General features: G+C 31.1%; 1 protein-coding gene across 1 annotated transcript; it reads left to right on the forward strand.

The window, feature by feature from the left end:
- The first annotated feature begins 440 nt into the window (after positions 1-440).
- LOC134715817 (uncharacterized) lies at positions 441-11,887 on the forward strand. Its single transcript, XM_063578298.1, has 2 exons — positions 441-529; positions 10,162-11,887. Exons 1-2 carry the CDS (start codon positions 501-503, stop codon positions 11,675-11,677), a joined length of 1,545 nt encoding a protein of 514 aa, XP_063434368.1. The 5' UTR covers positions 441-500; the 3' UTR covers positions 11,678-11,887.
- Positions 11,888-17,011: the final 5,124 nt, after the last annotated feature.

A 17,011-nucleotide genomic window follows, 5' to 3' on the forward strand; every position in this document is an offset into this window, starting at 1 on the left:
CTCCCTTACCCCTGTCCCCCCCTCTGATATTCTAGCTCTCATTAACAATACCGAAACACTATACAAAATGTTAGGGCTAGGGTTGAGCTCGGAAGCTTTTATTGACACACATTGAAAAAAATCCTAAACACAATGATACATGTAATGACAGATCTTCATGTCATTACATCATCATCTTACATTGTATTAGAAAGTGCCGCGGACACATGACGACTTTGGGTCGTTCTTTGTTTAATATATGTATAATAAAAGTTTGATTTATGCGTTCATTTATTACGAGGAATTTTTAACTAAATCAAAATTTCACGTGTATATACATTGATTACAAAATAAATATACACATGTATGCCCTTTTCGATTCTTTTTTCGGTTCTATTTAGTCCTTCTCGGTTCTTTTCGGTAAATCGTTGGACCGGCAACATATTCTCAATGGTTTCTCTCCCCTAACTTTTATTATCCTTATTTGAAAACAAAAACAGTGCGAGAATGAAGACTTGATTATGTCTAATCAGATTGATGCAGTTATATGGTAATATTTGATTTCATCAATAGAAAATACCTAAATGCTGTTACCTGCCTAATGATATTCTCATTTAGAATTTCTATTGCCTATTTAAATGGGCGAGAACATGCCCAGAAATTCCTAAATTTCAAAAGTGGTTCCTAGTCCAATTAATTATGACCAGATGACATCTTGAAAAGCTATCATATTTTTTTTAAATATTTAAAATAGCCTTCCAAGAAGTCATAATATCTGGACTAAAGGGTTCTCAGCCATGCCAGCATTGAATACTTTATAATTGAAGGGGTCCCTCTGACTCTGTTGTTGTTTTTTTTTTTAAATTGGGGCTATAGGTATTGACGGAAGCAAGTTAACTTGTACCACATTAACTCATACCAAAAATGTTAACTCTTACCACTGGGAAGTCGTACCACTGTTAACTTGTACCATTAAAAATATGAATGTTTTAAGGTGTTTTTGTTGTAAACTTAATATTAAAAAATAAAGTTGAATTACTTGAATTTTATTCTGGATTTTAATGAAAACTTCGACAAAAATAGTGAATGTTGTTTTTAAAACTGACCTTTCAAACTAGAACTTAATCCAGAAGAAAGTTAAAACATTGCTTTAACTGTACCTTAAAATGAATATCTATTATATCCAAATTGAATTTATTAAAGCTGTAATCCATGATCACAAATTGTATGCTATGTTTACAATTGTTGAAAGCCATGTGCTTTTTGGCGGGAAAATTCGGTAACCCCTTATATTTAACAGGAAACAGTTACATTTCATTGTTTGTTTATAGACATTAAGAATTTAACTTTGGAAATCATTTTTATTAACTGCTAATTAGACATTGTAAGATTTATTCATGAAAAGTTAATATTTTCTTGGGGTGAAACTGATAATACTTTAATAATCTACATCTGCCACGGTATTTTTCTATCCAATCTGAGACTACTGTATTATAGTAGTCTCAGATCCAAAAGACGAGGAACATTAGCTACACATTGGTCATTGTACTTTCAAATTATATACATTTTACAGACTTACAAAATGTAAGAGGTATGGAGTGAAAGTAAAGTATATATTCACCATTTAAGGTCAAGGAACAGTAAATGGGCTATGTCGCAGATTTTGCTCAAATTTTGCATACAATCTTGGCTCGGTGAACTACAACTGACAATCGAAAAAATAATGCATTTATCTCTTTTATCATCTGAAATATTGCAGATTGATTTCTTTTAATATGGGTGAATATTTGTATAGAAAGCACTTATAATCAGCGAAAAAACATACAAAATTTGTCTTAAAATCGCCAAATCTTTTATTCTACTCCATAGATTTTTCTTTAAAAACTGTATGTTGTTGACACATAAAATTCCGTTATAATGATGCAAAATAAAGATAGGGTCACCGACTTCGTTTGTTGTCTCAAAATCATTTTTTCACCTTGTTTGTAGTGAAAAACGTCAAAAATCAACGTTTTACGGCCGGCAACACGGCGACGTTTCGATTATTTCGACGTTTTATAGTATTTTTTCACAAAGAACACAACATTGAATGATGAATACCGTAAAAACGAAGTCGGTGACCCTATCTTTATTTTATATCATTATAACGGTAATTTATGTATCAACAACATATAGTTTTTTAAGAAAAATCTATGGAGTAGAATTAGAGATTTTGTAATTTTAAGACAAATTTTAGAAGGTTTTATGCCGATTTTATGTGCTTTCTATACAAATGCTCACCAATTTTGTAAGAATTCAATCAGTAATATTTTAAATGATAAATGAGATAAATGCATTATTATTTCGATTTTTAGTTGAAGTTCATCGATCCAGAGTTGTATGCAAAATTTTTCTGAAATCTGTGACATAGCCCATTTACTGTCACTTGACCTTAAATGCATTTAAATAAGTTGGTACGAGTTAGCAGTGGTACAAGTTTGCATTAGTGCAAGTTTTGTTTTAGTGGCTAGTCCAAATAATTATGACATCTGGCAAGGCTATTTAAATATTTTTCTGGGACACCTTCCTACGGTGGCAGCACTAACTGAAAAACACAAAATATTTAAAAAAATCAAAATAATTATGCATTCACTGTATATATTTACTTCTATGGTTTTACAGCAACAATTAATTATTTGGATGTCTTCTCCCGAAAAACAGAACTTGTCAGAAACATATATATAGCAGAATCTTCAGTTTGTTGAAGGAGGCTGTACATGTAATCCGACAGAAACAGAAACCGAACCATACAATAATTGTGATAGTCTATACAAACATGACAAATATACAAATTTATATATACAAAACATATATATCTCATGTGAATCTATGACCTTGTCATTAGACCAAACTGTTGAAGTACCAAATAAATATACAATATTACGGTCAGGAAAATATAAACTTTTTTTGTATGAAGCTGAGAAAATGGGGAAGGGCGAGGTTCTACTTTTGACCCCTGGATCTATAACTTGTCATGATGTTAACTTTAAATTGAATATCAAGTCAATATTTTCAACCAAGGTGGCCGAGTGGTATTAAGTAGTTACTAATGTAATCACTAGCAAGTCAACACTGAAGTTGTTTTCATATTTTTTTATTATGTTTTCTGGTCTGTGCTTCTGTTCGTCCGTCCGTCATACCATTCGTTCATCAGTCTGTCCCACTTCAGGGTTAAGCTTTTGGTCAAGGTAGTTTTTGATAAAGCTGAAGCCCAATCAACTTGAAACTTAGTACAAATGTTCCTTATGATATAATCTTTCTAATTTTAATGCCAAACTAGATTTTTTTACCCAATGTCACGGTTCATTGAACATGGAAAATTATAGTGCAAGTGGGGCATCCGTGTTATTTGGACACATTCTTGTTTGTACATAAATTAGGTAGTAACTTTTCTTGTTTGACTTGTTTTTTTCATTGATATTTTAGGGCCTTTCAAAGCTTATTATGCGGTATGAGCCTTGCTCATTACTTTACTACGCTCGTACGATTACCTATAGAACTTTGCAAATTTCTGTGTTATTTGGTCTCTTGCAGAGAGTTGTCTCATTGGCAATTAACCACATTTTTTTTGGGGGTAAACCCTCAATGTCCATAGTCTTTCGGAACACAAGATGTTATTTAGAATACATCTGTTCTTACTTTTGCCACCTTTCATATACATGCGCAATAGCTTGTTAATTGACCTGTTGAATATTAAAGCATTATCATCTTAAGTTGCTATTATATAAATAACACATAGCTGAGAGGGTGATAGAGCAGATTGGTACCCCGAGAAAACATTGTCAACCGCGGTGAAGCCAAGGTTGACAATGCTTTTTCAAGGGGTACCAATCTGCTCTATCACCCTCTCAGCTATGTGTTATTTAATTTATTATACTGAACGTCCTACCATTTTTGTCTTTTACAGATTAATTTTATTTCAAAAGGATTTTCTATGACGTCACGTACATAACAACGTTACGAGTATTAGAAATAAACAACAAGATGGTTTTTTTTTATTTTGACAGTTAGATAATAAAATTTGATCCAAAACGTAAAACTTAAGCATTGTATTCATCTACTTGATGTAAATTCAATCCATTGTCCTTTAAATTGTCTATTTTTGATTGGTTTAGACAAGAGGGTAACATTCAAAAAAATTGTCACCCTCTCAGCTATGTGATAGAGTAAAATGACACCCTCGCATTAGCCAATCAAAATATGGCATTTTAACGTGAAGTATAATAAATAGATATGTTACATATGATGCCTTATCACTGGACGCAAGCTATTTTAATGAGAATTTAAATACTTCCTTGCAGGCAATTACAAGCTGCTAATATTTACCTTTATATATGCGTAATTATTTTAATTAGAGTCAAACGTTGAAACCAGTTGTGTTAATTTATGAGATAAGCTTTCATGTAAACATGGCCATTGGCGATGCAATTGGTCCGAGAACACAATTAATTCGTAGTGCATTTCTTTTAGAACATAAATGAAAATTAAAAAAATCCCACCTGCGCTTTCTCAATGAAATTTTCACAGTGTGTTGTACTACTTTTGGGACAAATTATATCAAAATTATAGAAAACTTCATTGTCTCTAACTAAAAATATGGACAATTTTATCTTTAGGGCGTCTTAAAATCTTTTGACAGCTTCCAAAGTGCTATTTTTCAACCTTTTTCACCCGGACCAAATCACTACTTTCCTTTAAAATTCTGGACCCAAATTTTTTTACAGTGTAATTTCAACCCCCTACTTACAATTTGAGGCATTAAACATGGAGAAATAAATTTGGAAGGGGTATAATAACTAATGGCAAGTAACCCACTGTTAACAATAGGGACTATATTCGTGAACAACGAAAATCAAGGGACGACAATTGTGGTCTCGAACCTAATAGGATAGAAAGAGTTGACAAATCTTAAAAAAAACTTGGTATGACCAAAGCTTTATAAATTATAACACTGCTTGCAAAGTTTCATAACAATAGGATATATATTATAGACAATATGTTTTATTCTATACTCAATTTTGCGTGTTATATTTTGACGTTAAAATTGAAAAAATTCAACTATCAACATGTTGGGCTTTAAAAATTATAATATTGCAAAAAACTTCTTTTTTAATGCCTTAATATATCATTTATTATGTACTTAAAGCAATAGAGTACTCATTTGACTTATCAGACTTAGCATAATTATTAAAAAGTCAAATTTATATCAGCCTAGGCCTAAAAATTGTGGTTTTTCAATGAAAGGGGGCCTTACATGAAGATGTAATATTTTCCAGCAATTTTAAATTTGTGAAGCTTTTTGGTTATAAATAATCCTTACATATGTATTGAATGTACTTAAAAGGAAAGAAAATTTACAAATAACATATCATATTAGTTTAAAAGGGTCTTAAGCCAAGTAAGACTTGAAAAAAAAATAAGGGTCCATTTAGGCCGTGCCACATATTTACATTAAAAAATGCATATTGAGGCTATAAGAAATAAAAAAAATGTGTCTTTTTTTGTCATTTCTATACTCATGTGACATAATATAATAAATCTGAGCACAAAAAGGCTCTTGCAATTAACTTTCTTGCAGACAGTATGGTCTGATACAAAGATTTCTGGCTTTTTAGTGAAAAACTTGAATGCAATTTTAGTCTCAACAGGCTTATATTTAAACCACTTGCTATCCTACAGAAGAAAAGAAAGATATTATGTGAAATGGAACAGGTACAATAGACATTGTAAAGTGCTTTTGGTACAAATTTAGTGAGGTCTTTATTGTGGACTTCAAATTTTATGTACCAAGAACACCACTTTTGACATCATCCAAACAGGGCTTTAGACAAGGGTCATTTATACAACACATTTTGCACTTATTGTCTGAGATAATCTTCTTTTCTGTAGATTCTGAGTTCATAAACAAGTAGAAGAACTAGATAAAGGCATAGAAACACAAGTATTGACACATGAAAACCTGTCAGATAGAAAGTCAGGATGCCATGTATGCATCAATATTGAAACAGCCTTAAAATGCCTATTTTGACCATAAAATGCCGAAATTGGTCATTTTTGCAGAAATTCTATAGAATAAAAGTTTAAATCCTTTAGTTTCATGCTATTTGACAAATTGACACCACCAAATCATTTAGGGAAGTTGCCAAAGTACAGATTCTATATTTACAGACTTCACCTCTTAGGTCCGAGAACACAATTAATTCGTAGTGCATTTCTTTTAGAACATAAATGAAAATTTAAAAAATCCCACCTGCGCTTTCTCAATGAAATTTTCACAGTGTGTTGTACTACTTTTGGGACAAATTATATCAAAATTATAGAAAACTTCATCGTCTCTAACTCAAAATATGGACAATTTTATCTTTAGGGCGTCTTAAAATCTTTAGACAGCTTCCGAAGTGCTATTTTTCAACCTTTTTCACCCGGACCAAATCACTACTTTCCTTAAAAATTCTGGACCCAAATTTTTTTACAGTGTAATTTCAACCCCCTACTTACAATTTGAGGCATTAAACATGGAGAAATAAATTTGGAAGGGGTATAATAATTAATGGCAAGTAACCCACTGTTACCAATAGGGACTATATTCGTGAACAACGAAAATCAAGGGACGAAAATCAAGGGACGACAATTGTGGTCTTGGACCTAATTATACATGTATGTTTTAAAACGACCACTGTACACTGTGTGTTTCTAGGTTAATTATAACGTGGTAGTGTCTGTTGTCTGGATAACATGTAAACTAATTATGTTTGAAGATTGAACCACAGGATACTGTGTATTTCGTCATTGACTTACAAGAGAGAACATTCTGGTTAAAATATTAATATTAGATTGGAAAACAGAAAGATAATATTCTTATCAAATTTATTTTATTCAATCCGAATCAAAGAAATATATATAAAATATATACTGTATTTATGTTTCTGAAGAAACTAACATTGATTGAAATCAGAATGTTTTCAGAGTTGCAATTAAGAAATAAGCATTTTATATGACAAGATACTCTGTTTTTGGTATTTTTAAATATTCATTTGTACTGGAAACATAAAAATTAAATCTTAGTAAATTCTTGCATCATACAAAAAAAAATGTTTATAAACAAGAACCCTTATATGTCTACGTTATTTATTTCATACCATTTTGTTATTTGGGTTTTATGAGTAATTTTTTTTTTTTTTGTATTATTATATATCCATAAAAACAGAAAGTAAGATAAATTTATTATTCAAATTTTAAACGGTCATGAATAAAAATACTTGTGTGTTTTCAATTCATAAAGCATGACTTTAAATCCTTGCAGCTCACATCAACCGTAAAAATAATTTACAATTATCACAACACAATTTAATTACAACCATAATGTTGATTATTTTATACTGTTTTGGTATGGATTAAGAAGCCTTTCCTTATATTTTGCATAGTAATATATTCACATAGTGGAATGTAACCCGAATAATTCAGTCCTTATATTCCGCTGATCTACGAAGGCTACATTAACCTCGTGTGGGAGAAAATCGGACACGGAAAGGGCTTGAATTATTCGAGTTAAGTGGAATGTTTGAATTTGAAAATAGATTCATTTGATAAATAAAATGTCCATCCGTAAATACTTGACGTTTGTATTTATTGAAATTATATATATTCAAAGGATTTGAAAAAAAATTACTAAAAGGAACGTTAGTTTATTATGAAATTTCAATTCAAATTTTGTTTGTTTGTTTTTTAAATAGTTTAACCTTATACAGCATCTACATACTTGTACTATGGTACGGTTTTGAAAATTGTAATCATTGTGTTGACCAACTATCCGACACGTCTTGATTCATTCACATTATAGATCACATTTCAAAAGCACACTATTGGTTTGCGTTCTCAAACATTCTGGATAAAACTTCAATGAAACCGGAGACAAAACATTTAATGTAGACCGTTTGACATTCGAATTCAACTATTAGATTTTCTTGAGTATCAGTTAGATGCTTTCTAGTTACTATTTTGTGCGCTAAAATACTAGCATGCAATACTATTAAACTCACTCGTGAAAGCTTATGTTCGTTTTTGTTATCTAAATACAGGACAAGACAGAAAGAGCTTTACATGTGACTTTCAAGCAAGGTCATCATTACTAACGGTATTCTGACCTCGAGTTGTTTCTATTTTATTTCTTTTTTGAGTCACTGTCCTATTATAAACTTTGAACTGTTCAAAAAGCTAAGGATTGTCTTCCCAAAGAATAGATTCCTTACCTTTGTAATGTACATGTATTTAGCCTTTTAACTTTTTTCATTCGAGCGTCACTGATGCTTTTCTTGCAGACTTAACTCCAGTCTGGCGAACATCATTTTAATTGTGGTATCTTTTTATATCTACATACCTTTTTAAAAATAAATTGGTTATTTGAAAGTGTGTAAAGGTATTCATAAACTTCTGAATTAAGAAATTCTTCGGCAAAACTAAGTTTCCCTGTATAATGTTTGAATTGATTTAAGTAAAATCAGGAAATCCTCAAAATTTGAGATGTTTTATGAGACTAAAATAAGTCTCTTCGTAAGAGGTCCCAATGAATTGCATGCCACAGGTTTCACCACATACAGCATTTACCATGAGAACAAAATATTAAGATATGATAGACAGAATTAATGCATCCAGAATTCTAGATTATTTTTAAAGCAAACTGAGTGCATAAACTATATTGCGATACTCGGATACTTTTGTGCAATTTACATAAATCATCCAGTTAGTAGATATTAGGATTTGCCAAAGAGTTATAATCGGAAACATTATGAACATTCCCAAGTAATAAATAAAATAGTCAAGCTTAAAAATAATTATTCAAATAGAAGCTGTAAATATATCCTTCAACTGGCTTCTTCTATTCACAGTCAATTATTTCAATTCAAAAGCAAACACAAATTATGCAACAGTCTTTTGGTGACCTGGCAGTCAGCGGTCTTAGGTTCATGTATTGCTTTTCTATTTTATTTGTTTTCATACTGAAATTAAGAGGAAGTCTTTCTTGCACTTTTAAAAAAAAAATATTGACACCTAGGATAGACCAAGGTCGTATATCATCTAATATACCTCATTGAAAAGAAGATGTTAAAAACATGGATTTTACCCAAAAAAATGTTTATTGAAAATAACGTTAAGATAATTAGAAAAGTACTTTTCCGTTATTATTTTCTTAAAATTGCACATAGAAATACATTTAATTTCTTTATTTAAATATTGCATCTGAACATTATTTCCTTTTTGTTTAAACAAGGAGGTCATATAACCTCCTTGATTAAAATAACGAATGAGATTGTTCTAGGTACATCTGAATCCTTTTCATTATCAAAATGTGAAAAAGTATATATTAAATATGAAGAAAAAAAAATAAAACTGAAATCTAAATCCAAAAAAATATTATACATTTGACTATGCAGATGTAAAGCAGCAACCATTTGATTTTCGGGGCAAACCGAAAACAATTTTTTTCTTTCAATTTTGGCATTACATATAGTGGCAGCTGAGGGTGAAACAAACAACTTTTTTCTCAGGGTCCAAAACCTGGAAACAAACTTTTTTCCAAAATAAAACATACAATGTATACATGTAGATTATTCTAATGAATTTGTCAAATGTCAATTGGAATATCTTTTTATACGACTGCAAAAATTGATTTTTGGTCGTATATTGGTATCACGTTGGCATCGTCGTCTACTTAAACTAAAGTTATAGTGCAAAAACCAAAAGTCTTCTCACATCAAATATCAGTACATAGCTTTGAATCCATACTATCATTTTATGCGAACAGTTAATAGGGAGAATAAAGCATAAAAAATGTCCTACCCTTACCCTTTACAGCTACTAAATATAAATACACAAGAAACTGTTTAAAAAGTTAATTTTACCCTTATTTTATGTGTTTTTTAGGGTATGAAAGGTCCCCAAAAACATTCGCCCACTTTCCAAAATCCTGGATGCCCCCCTTGGAGGCACATTAAAAAAATTTGGTTTGCCAAAACTTGAGTGCCATAATTTAAACAAGATTGGGTTGGTATGTTGGGTTTGTTTGTTGTTTAATTTAGTCACTGTTATGTTGTTAGATGTTAAAAAAAGCACTCATATTGGTTTTTTTTTGTGTTTATATTGCAGGTTATCAGTTAATTATGTAAATGAAAAAGAAGAATGTGACACAAAATTGACAGATGTTTATGAGGCTTGCATAGCCTTCTATTCCTTGAAGAAACAAGCACCTCCCAGTAAAGAACTAATTGGTAAGCTGATACCCAGAATTTTTGGTGTCAGTTCAAGTTTCAAATTTGATAATTCCAAAAGAATTGTTGTTTACAAACATCTGAAAGTTAGGCCTCAAAGCAACAGTCTTGCAATTATTCCAGCTCACTGTTCAACTTTGAAAGAAAATATTGCATATACATTGAGATATCCTTTACAAACTGTTGTTGATGGCGAACAACAATTTTGTGATGTTACGTTTGGCAAAGACGACACATGGCTGACAATAAATAATATGGAGTTCAAAACTGGATATCCACTGGAGATAAACCAGAAAAATGTGGATGGTATGCTTAAAGTCATATGTTCCCTTAAACTTTGTACTGGGATTAAAAATCAAGCTGTGATTATTTCAAATGCATTTTTTAAGGAAAATTGTTGTATGTCGAATGACCCGGATAATTGTTACGTAACTCAGAGATCAAAATCCTGTAAAATGTTGATAAACTTGACGTCAAAAAGTATTACTTGTTACACGTGTGAAAATTCATACTATAAAACTAGATCAAAGAAAAAAAGTGAGAAACAGGTTCATGAAGATGAACATTCATGTAATAAAACACCATCGAAGAATAAAAACAGGAAACAGGTTCATGAAGATGAACATTCATATAATAAAACACCATCGAAGAATAAAAGCAAGAAACAGGTTCATGAAGATGAACATTCATATAATAAAACACCATCGAAGAATAAAAGCAGGAAACCGGTTCATGAAGATGAACATTCATATAATAAAACACCATTGAAGAATAAAAGCAAGAAACAGGTTCATGAAGATGAAAATAAATCCCAATTGAACAAAAAGAAAAAATGTGGGCCAGAAAGACAAGTTGTAACAGAAATAACAAATAGTGAAAATTGTATTGAAACAGGATCTTTGGAATCTATACCTGGTAATACAACTGTAACAATTCAAAGTAATGATAAAGAAGCCATGGGAAAATCTTGCCCACTTGCAGAAGAGGATAAATCTATTTCACTTTCAGAAGAGGATAACTCTATTCCACTTTTAAAAGAGGATAATTCTATTCCACTTTCAGAAGAGGATAATTCTGTTCCATTTTCAAAAGAGGATAATTCTATTCCACTTTCAGAAGAGGATCACAACAATCACGAACAAATTTTGAATTTAATTTCAAAAATGGATGTTCCAGAAAATTTTGCAATACTATTGAAATCACAACTAAATAACTGTAAGAAAGGTACAGATATTCGCCAGAGAAGGTGGGACCCTAAAATAATTAATTTGTGTCTTACTCTGTTTAAAAGGTCTCCACAAGCATATTATGACCTTAAACAATCTGGATTTCTTCAATTGCCATCAAAACGATTGCTACAGTATTATAAAAATTCTGAGAAACAAACTCCTTGATTCAACCACATAAATCTTACTTGAATGATGAAAGAATTGTGAAAACAAAGCATTTTTGAATTTGGAAAACATGCAGGAATAATACTTGATGTAATGTCTATTCAGGATGACCTAATTATTAAAAAATCTGATGATTCATGGAATATTGTTGGATTTGTAGATATGGACACAGCCATTGACAGCTAACAATTTATACATCGACATACTGTGGATTCATTAATATTCGTTGGATACTAATGTTCGTGGATTTGATGGGTACAGGAGAACCACGAATTCAAATGTTCAACGAATTACCAATTTTCTAAAGGAATGAGTGTAGACTTTGCCAAAACCACGAAATTAAATATCCACGAATATGTATGTTTTCTTCAAACCACGAAAATTGGTACCCACGAAAATAAATGAATCCACAGTAATTTGTAAAAAAACAACAACTGAGGAGTGTTATATATCTGTATGTAGAATCTATTTTCTGGAACTCTATAGGTGCCAGACCACCAATTAAATATCCCTATCTGTTCAACCAATTTTTTTAATTTTCACAGCTTTCTAAATATTTTACCTTAAATTTAAATTCATAGAAACCAGGTATATCCCGAATTTTACATGTATCAGCTTTCTGTATGCCAATTTTCAACATACATTTAAAGCCTTCTAAGAAAAAAACTAACCTTCAAAAAGTGATACTCCAAAAATAAACCCTGGTTTTCTGGAAATCTTAAAATAGTATACTGTGGAGCGCATTAATCTTTTTAAAATTTTTAATGCAAACTCATAGACAAGTAAAATTGGGCTCAAAATGGTCTACATATATATTTCTCTTTAACCAAAGTTTCATTTTTTGCAAATTTTTTAGTTAGTTCAAGTATTATTAAAACAAGGACATCAAAATAAAGCACTAATTTGTGTCAGAGTAGGGCTACTTAAATAACATATGTTCTAAATTCAAGGGAGTAATTGGTGGTGTGACACCTAAAGAGACAAAAAAAATAATCAGAAATCATTTGTTTTCTTTAGTCTTAATCCTTAGTCAATAGCCTATTAGGTCATAATGTTACTTATATTACAAATTAAACTGACTATAATGTATGACTTTGATATTGATAGAAAATACTTGAAATTTCATTTTGAACATAAACTTTCAATATCAAGATCAGTCTTTTTTGATTTTTCCTTGTTTGTGCTACTTTTTTAAAGACTTTTCACAATTTTTACAACAAGTCTAACAAAAAATCCTAAGTATAATGTATTGAAGGGTCAAGGAATATTGACCCCCCTTTTTCATCTGGTGTCAGTAATTGGGACCTGAATATAAATGATCAAACGTGTTTTCATGGTCAATGTAATGCTTTTATTTACTATCAGTCAATTCAATTTATAGTATAAAACATTTGAGATTATAAATGGGATTTGTGTGAGTTTTTAATTGTATGCAGTCTTTACATTAGGCTATGTTGTCTGCCAAATACATGGTACATGTATGTATGACACAATGATTTGGTCCAAGACCACAATTGTCGTCCCTTGATTGTCTTTGTCCACAATATAGTCCCTAGTGTTGACAGTGAGTTACTTGCCATTAATTTGTATACCCCTTCCAAATTTATGTCTCCATTTTTTAGTAAGCACACTTAAATTCAGTAAAATGATAATATACTAAAGGCCTGGTTTTGGCCCAAGAAAATTAAATGTTTGATAACTATTTCAAATTGGCCCATAATGTTTAGAAATGCATAGGGTGAAGATATTTAAAGAAAATAATAAAGAGTTTTATCTGATCTCATCACAATTACAGCATAAAATGTACAATTTTTCACGAAAACGATGAAAATGCAGAATTTATGCAGTTTTCTATCTATATTTCCATCGCGGAAACATGGTGCATAGCCAAGAAACAACAAAATAACTTAACTGAAGCTTTATTATAATTATTGACATAATCTCACCAAATACAAAGTTGTTTCTTGGGTTAGCATATAATTTTTCAATCTAATACATACTCAAAATATGATGAAAAACAAGGAAAATCACAAAATTTTACAAAATATGTAAATAAAGTCATGTTTTGTTGCCATGGTAACTTGTTCAATGTCAAATTTGTTTTGTTTATCTGAATACCTTGTACCTTAGTTGAGTTTTCAGTAATTTAAGAATATGTATGATAACTTTTAAATTTGCAGTAATTTTTAGACCAAATATTAAAGGGCCTTATTGCCCCTACTCCATTTTATAAGATTTCGCCACAGCATATTTATGTTGAAGTTAAAGAGTAACCAGCAATTGGTCATATATATATCTATGTGTTAACATGAGAAATTAATAGACAATGAAGTTTAAAATTTGCGTATTATTTTTTATGTTGTATTGTTATATAATTACATTAGATGTATGTTTTGACATCGGACTCGGACTTCATTTGAACTGAATTTTAATGTGAGTATTGTTATGCGTTTACTTTTTCTACATTGGCTAGAGAGATAGGGGAGGGTTGAGATCTCATAAACATGTTGAACCCCACTGCAATTTTGTGCCTGTCCCAAGTCAGAAGCCTCTGGCCTTTGTTAGTCTTGTATTAGTTTTAATTTTAGTTTCTTGTGTATAATTCAGGGTTTAGTATGACGTCCATTATTACTGTACTAGTATACATATTTTTTAGGGGCCAGCTGAAGGACACCTTTAGGTGTAGGAATTCTCACTACATTGAAGACCCATTGGTGGCCTTCGGCTGTTGTCTGCTCTATGGTCGTGTTGTTGTCGCTTTGACACATTCCGCATTTCCTTTTTCAATTTTATTCATTATAATACTTTATTCTTATTGGCTAACTGCACATCACATGTTATTCCTTAAACAGTTACAATAAAGTTACAAAAAGAAGCATTCAATTCTTAGATATAAATGAAAAAATATTGTTGTTTTTTCAGTACGAATCTAACATTTTGGGAAACTATGGAATTTTCCATTTTTGGGTGGGGATGTTATATATCTGTATGTTGAATCTGTATTTTCTGTAACTGTTTTTTATTAACCATGATTGTTGTGATTATTATATGTATCAGCCTCTTTTGGCATTTGTATCCAAAGTAAAAGGATAATAATTTGAAAGCTCTTTGTTTTATTTACAATATATATGTACTTGTCTTTAGACCCCAAACCTATCATATGTCAGTTATATTACAGGAGCTTGCCACTCATGCTCTTCAGTCATGGACTAACTGGCTTCAGATAGCCTATTGCATATATTAAGGACCTACTCTGCAACAGCACATAACCTTTACAGTTGGGGCAAATTTGGTCACAATATTCAAGCTTGATACTATCTGAATTTGGATTGTTAATTTTTTTTGGGCATAATATAGGTTTATGTCACAAAATTAATGTGGTCAAAGATCTAACAAATCTATTGCACAATACTATGCAATTGAAGATTTCTTCTTAAAGCTTTTCAAATTTTGAAAAAAAGGAAATCCTTAAAAAAAAAGGTAATATAAAAATCCCCCCCCCATACTTTTTGAAACACCTCTTTGAGAAATAACCCTTAAACTCAACTTTGTAGTATTGAATCTTGTAGTACAATTTCAGAGAGATCCATACACTAATTAAACACAAGTCATTGTCATGATTGTTTGGAAACTAGAAACATGCTTCTTTTTGGCCCCTAATCCCTACATATTTTCGGCAATAAACCCAAAAGTTAATCCCAGTCTCCCCTTTGTTATATGGGACATATTGTGGTACACACAATCACAAAAATACTGATCTTAGAGGAAAATCTAATCAGAAAGTCCATAATCACTTGGCAAAATCAAATAACAAAACACATAAAAAAGAATGGACAAGAACTATCATATTCTTGACTTGGTACAAGTATTTTCAAATGTAGAAAATGGTGGATTAAAACCCTCTCAATTTGATGACAGTCTCATCAAATTCCGTTGTATTTACTAATCCCTAAACGGTTGGGACCATCATCCCCAAATTCAATCCCACCCTTCCTTTTGTGGTATTGAACCGTCTGAAAAAAATCAAAAAGATCTATTCACTTAAACTAAAGTTATTATCCGGAAACCAATGTGTCTTTGGACGACGCAGACGACGACATCATATCATTATACGATCCCAAATTTGTTTGGGGGTCGTATAAAAAAGGCATGATTTATATCATGAACTCATATCAGACAACTTTACCCAGGTCTGAAATTTTGGAACATACCTTCCAGTTGGAAGAAATATTCTATACACACAATCAAAAACAGCGTCATCTATGGATAATCCAAAGTTTGAAAAACTAAGGAACATTATAAACTTTTGTAACACATGGGAAAAGATAGAAGATACATCTGTTTTGCTAGTCAACTCCAGAAGATGATCAACCAAAGAAACCAGAGAAGACTTTAATTCCTCAGTAATGAGAAAAGTTTATATCTCTTTGTGAAATTATGCTTAAGAAAAGCAATAGTAATTACCCAACCCTGAATATATGACTTCAGATTTAGTGGCCAACAAAGAGGAACTAAGAATGGTGCCAACAAATCCCCAACTAAATTACTTTAGCACAGTATGGGCCTGCAAATACGGATATAATTCTAGTGCAATTGAGTGTTTACGATAAGTCTTATTCAGAAACAAGCCTAGTTTTTCACTATTTTTTTACCATATTGGTAGTCAATCAACTTTCAAAATTTAAACCTCTAGTAAAAAATCTATTGTTGTATTGACATTATTATAGTCAGGAAAATGTTGGGTTATTTCAATGATCGTAAGAAAACTGGAACATCCTCTTTTATTATTCGAATAAGCTAAAAAGATAGAACTTCTCTCCAAGAACCCAGACCCGTTTTAGAAAGGGCTATTCCACATTTAATCTCATTTTCATTATGCATTCTCTTATTATTTATTTATCAGGTAAACAATTATATTGTACCTTTATTGATTTTAGAAAAGCGTTTGATATAGTCTGGGGGTCAGGTCAATGGCAAAAACAGTATCTGGTAAATTATTTACTATCGTATACATTTTTGTCGAGCCTTCGATTTTAGTCGAAAAAGCGAGACTAAGAGATCCTACATTCCGTCGTCGGCGGCGTCCACAAATATTCACTCTGTGGTTAAAGTTTTTAAAATTTTGATATCTTTCTTAAACTATACTGGATTTCGACCAAACTTGGTCAGAAGCTTGTTTATGATCATTAGATAGTATCTAGAAGTATAGCTTACAAAAATAAAATTCCATTTTTTCTGGGTTTTTTTACTTTTAAAAAATGGACTTAGTTTTTTTCTGCGGGGAAACATTACATTCACTCTGTGGTTAAAGTTTTTAAAATTTTAATAACTTTC

The sequence above is a fragment of the Mytilus trossulus genome, chromosome 4, assembly GCF_036588685.1.
Source record: "Mytilus trossulus isolate FHL-02 chromosome 4, PNRI_Mtr1.1.1.hap1, whole genome shotgun sequence".
NCBI classification, from domain to species: domain Eukaryota; kingdom Metazoa; phylum Mollusca; class Bivalvia; order Mytilida; family Mytilidae; genus Mytilus; species Mytilus trossulus.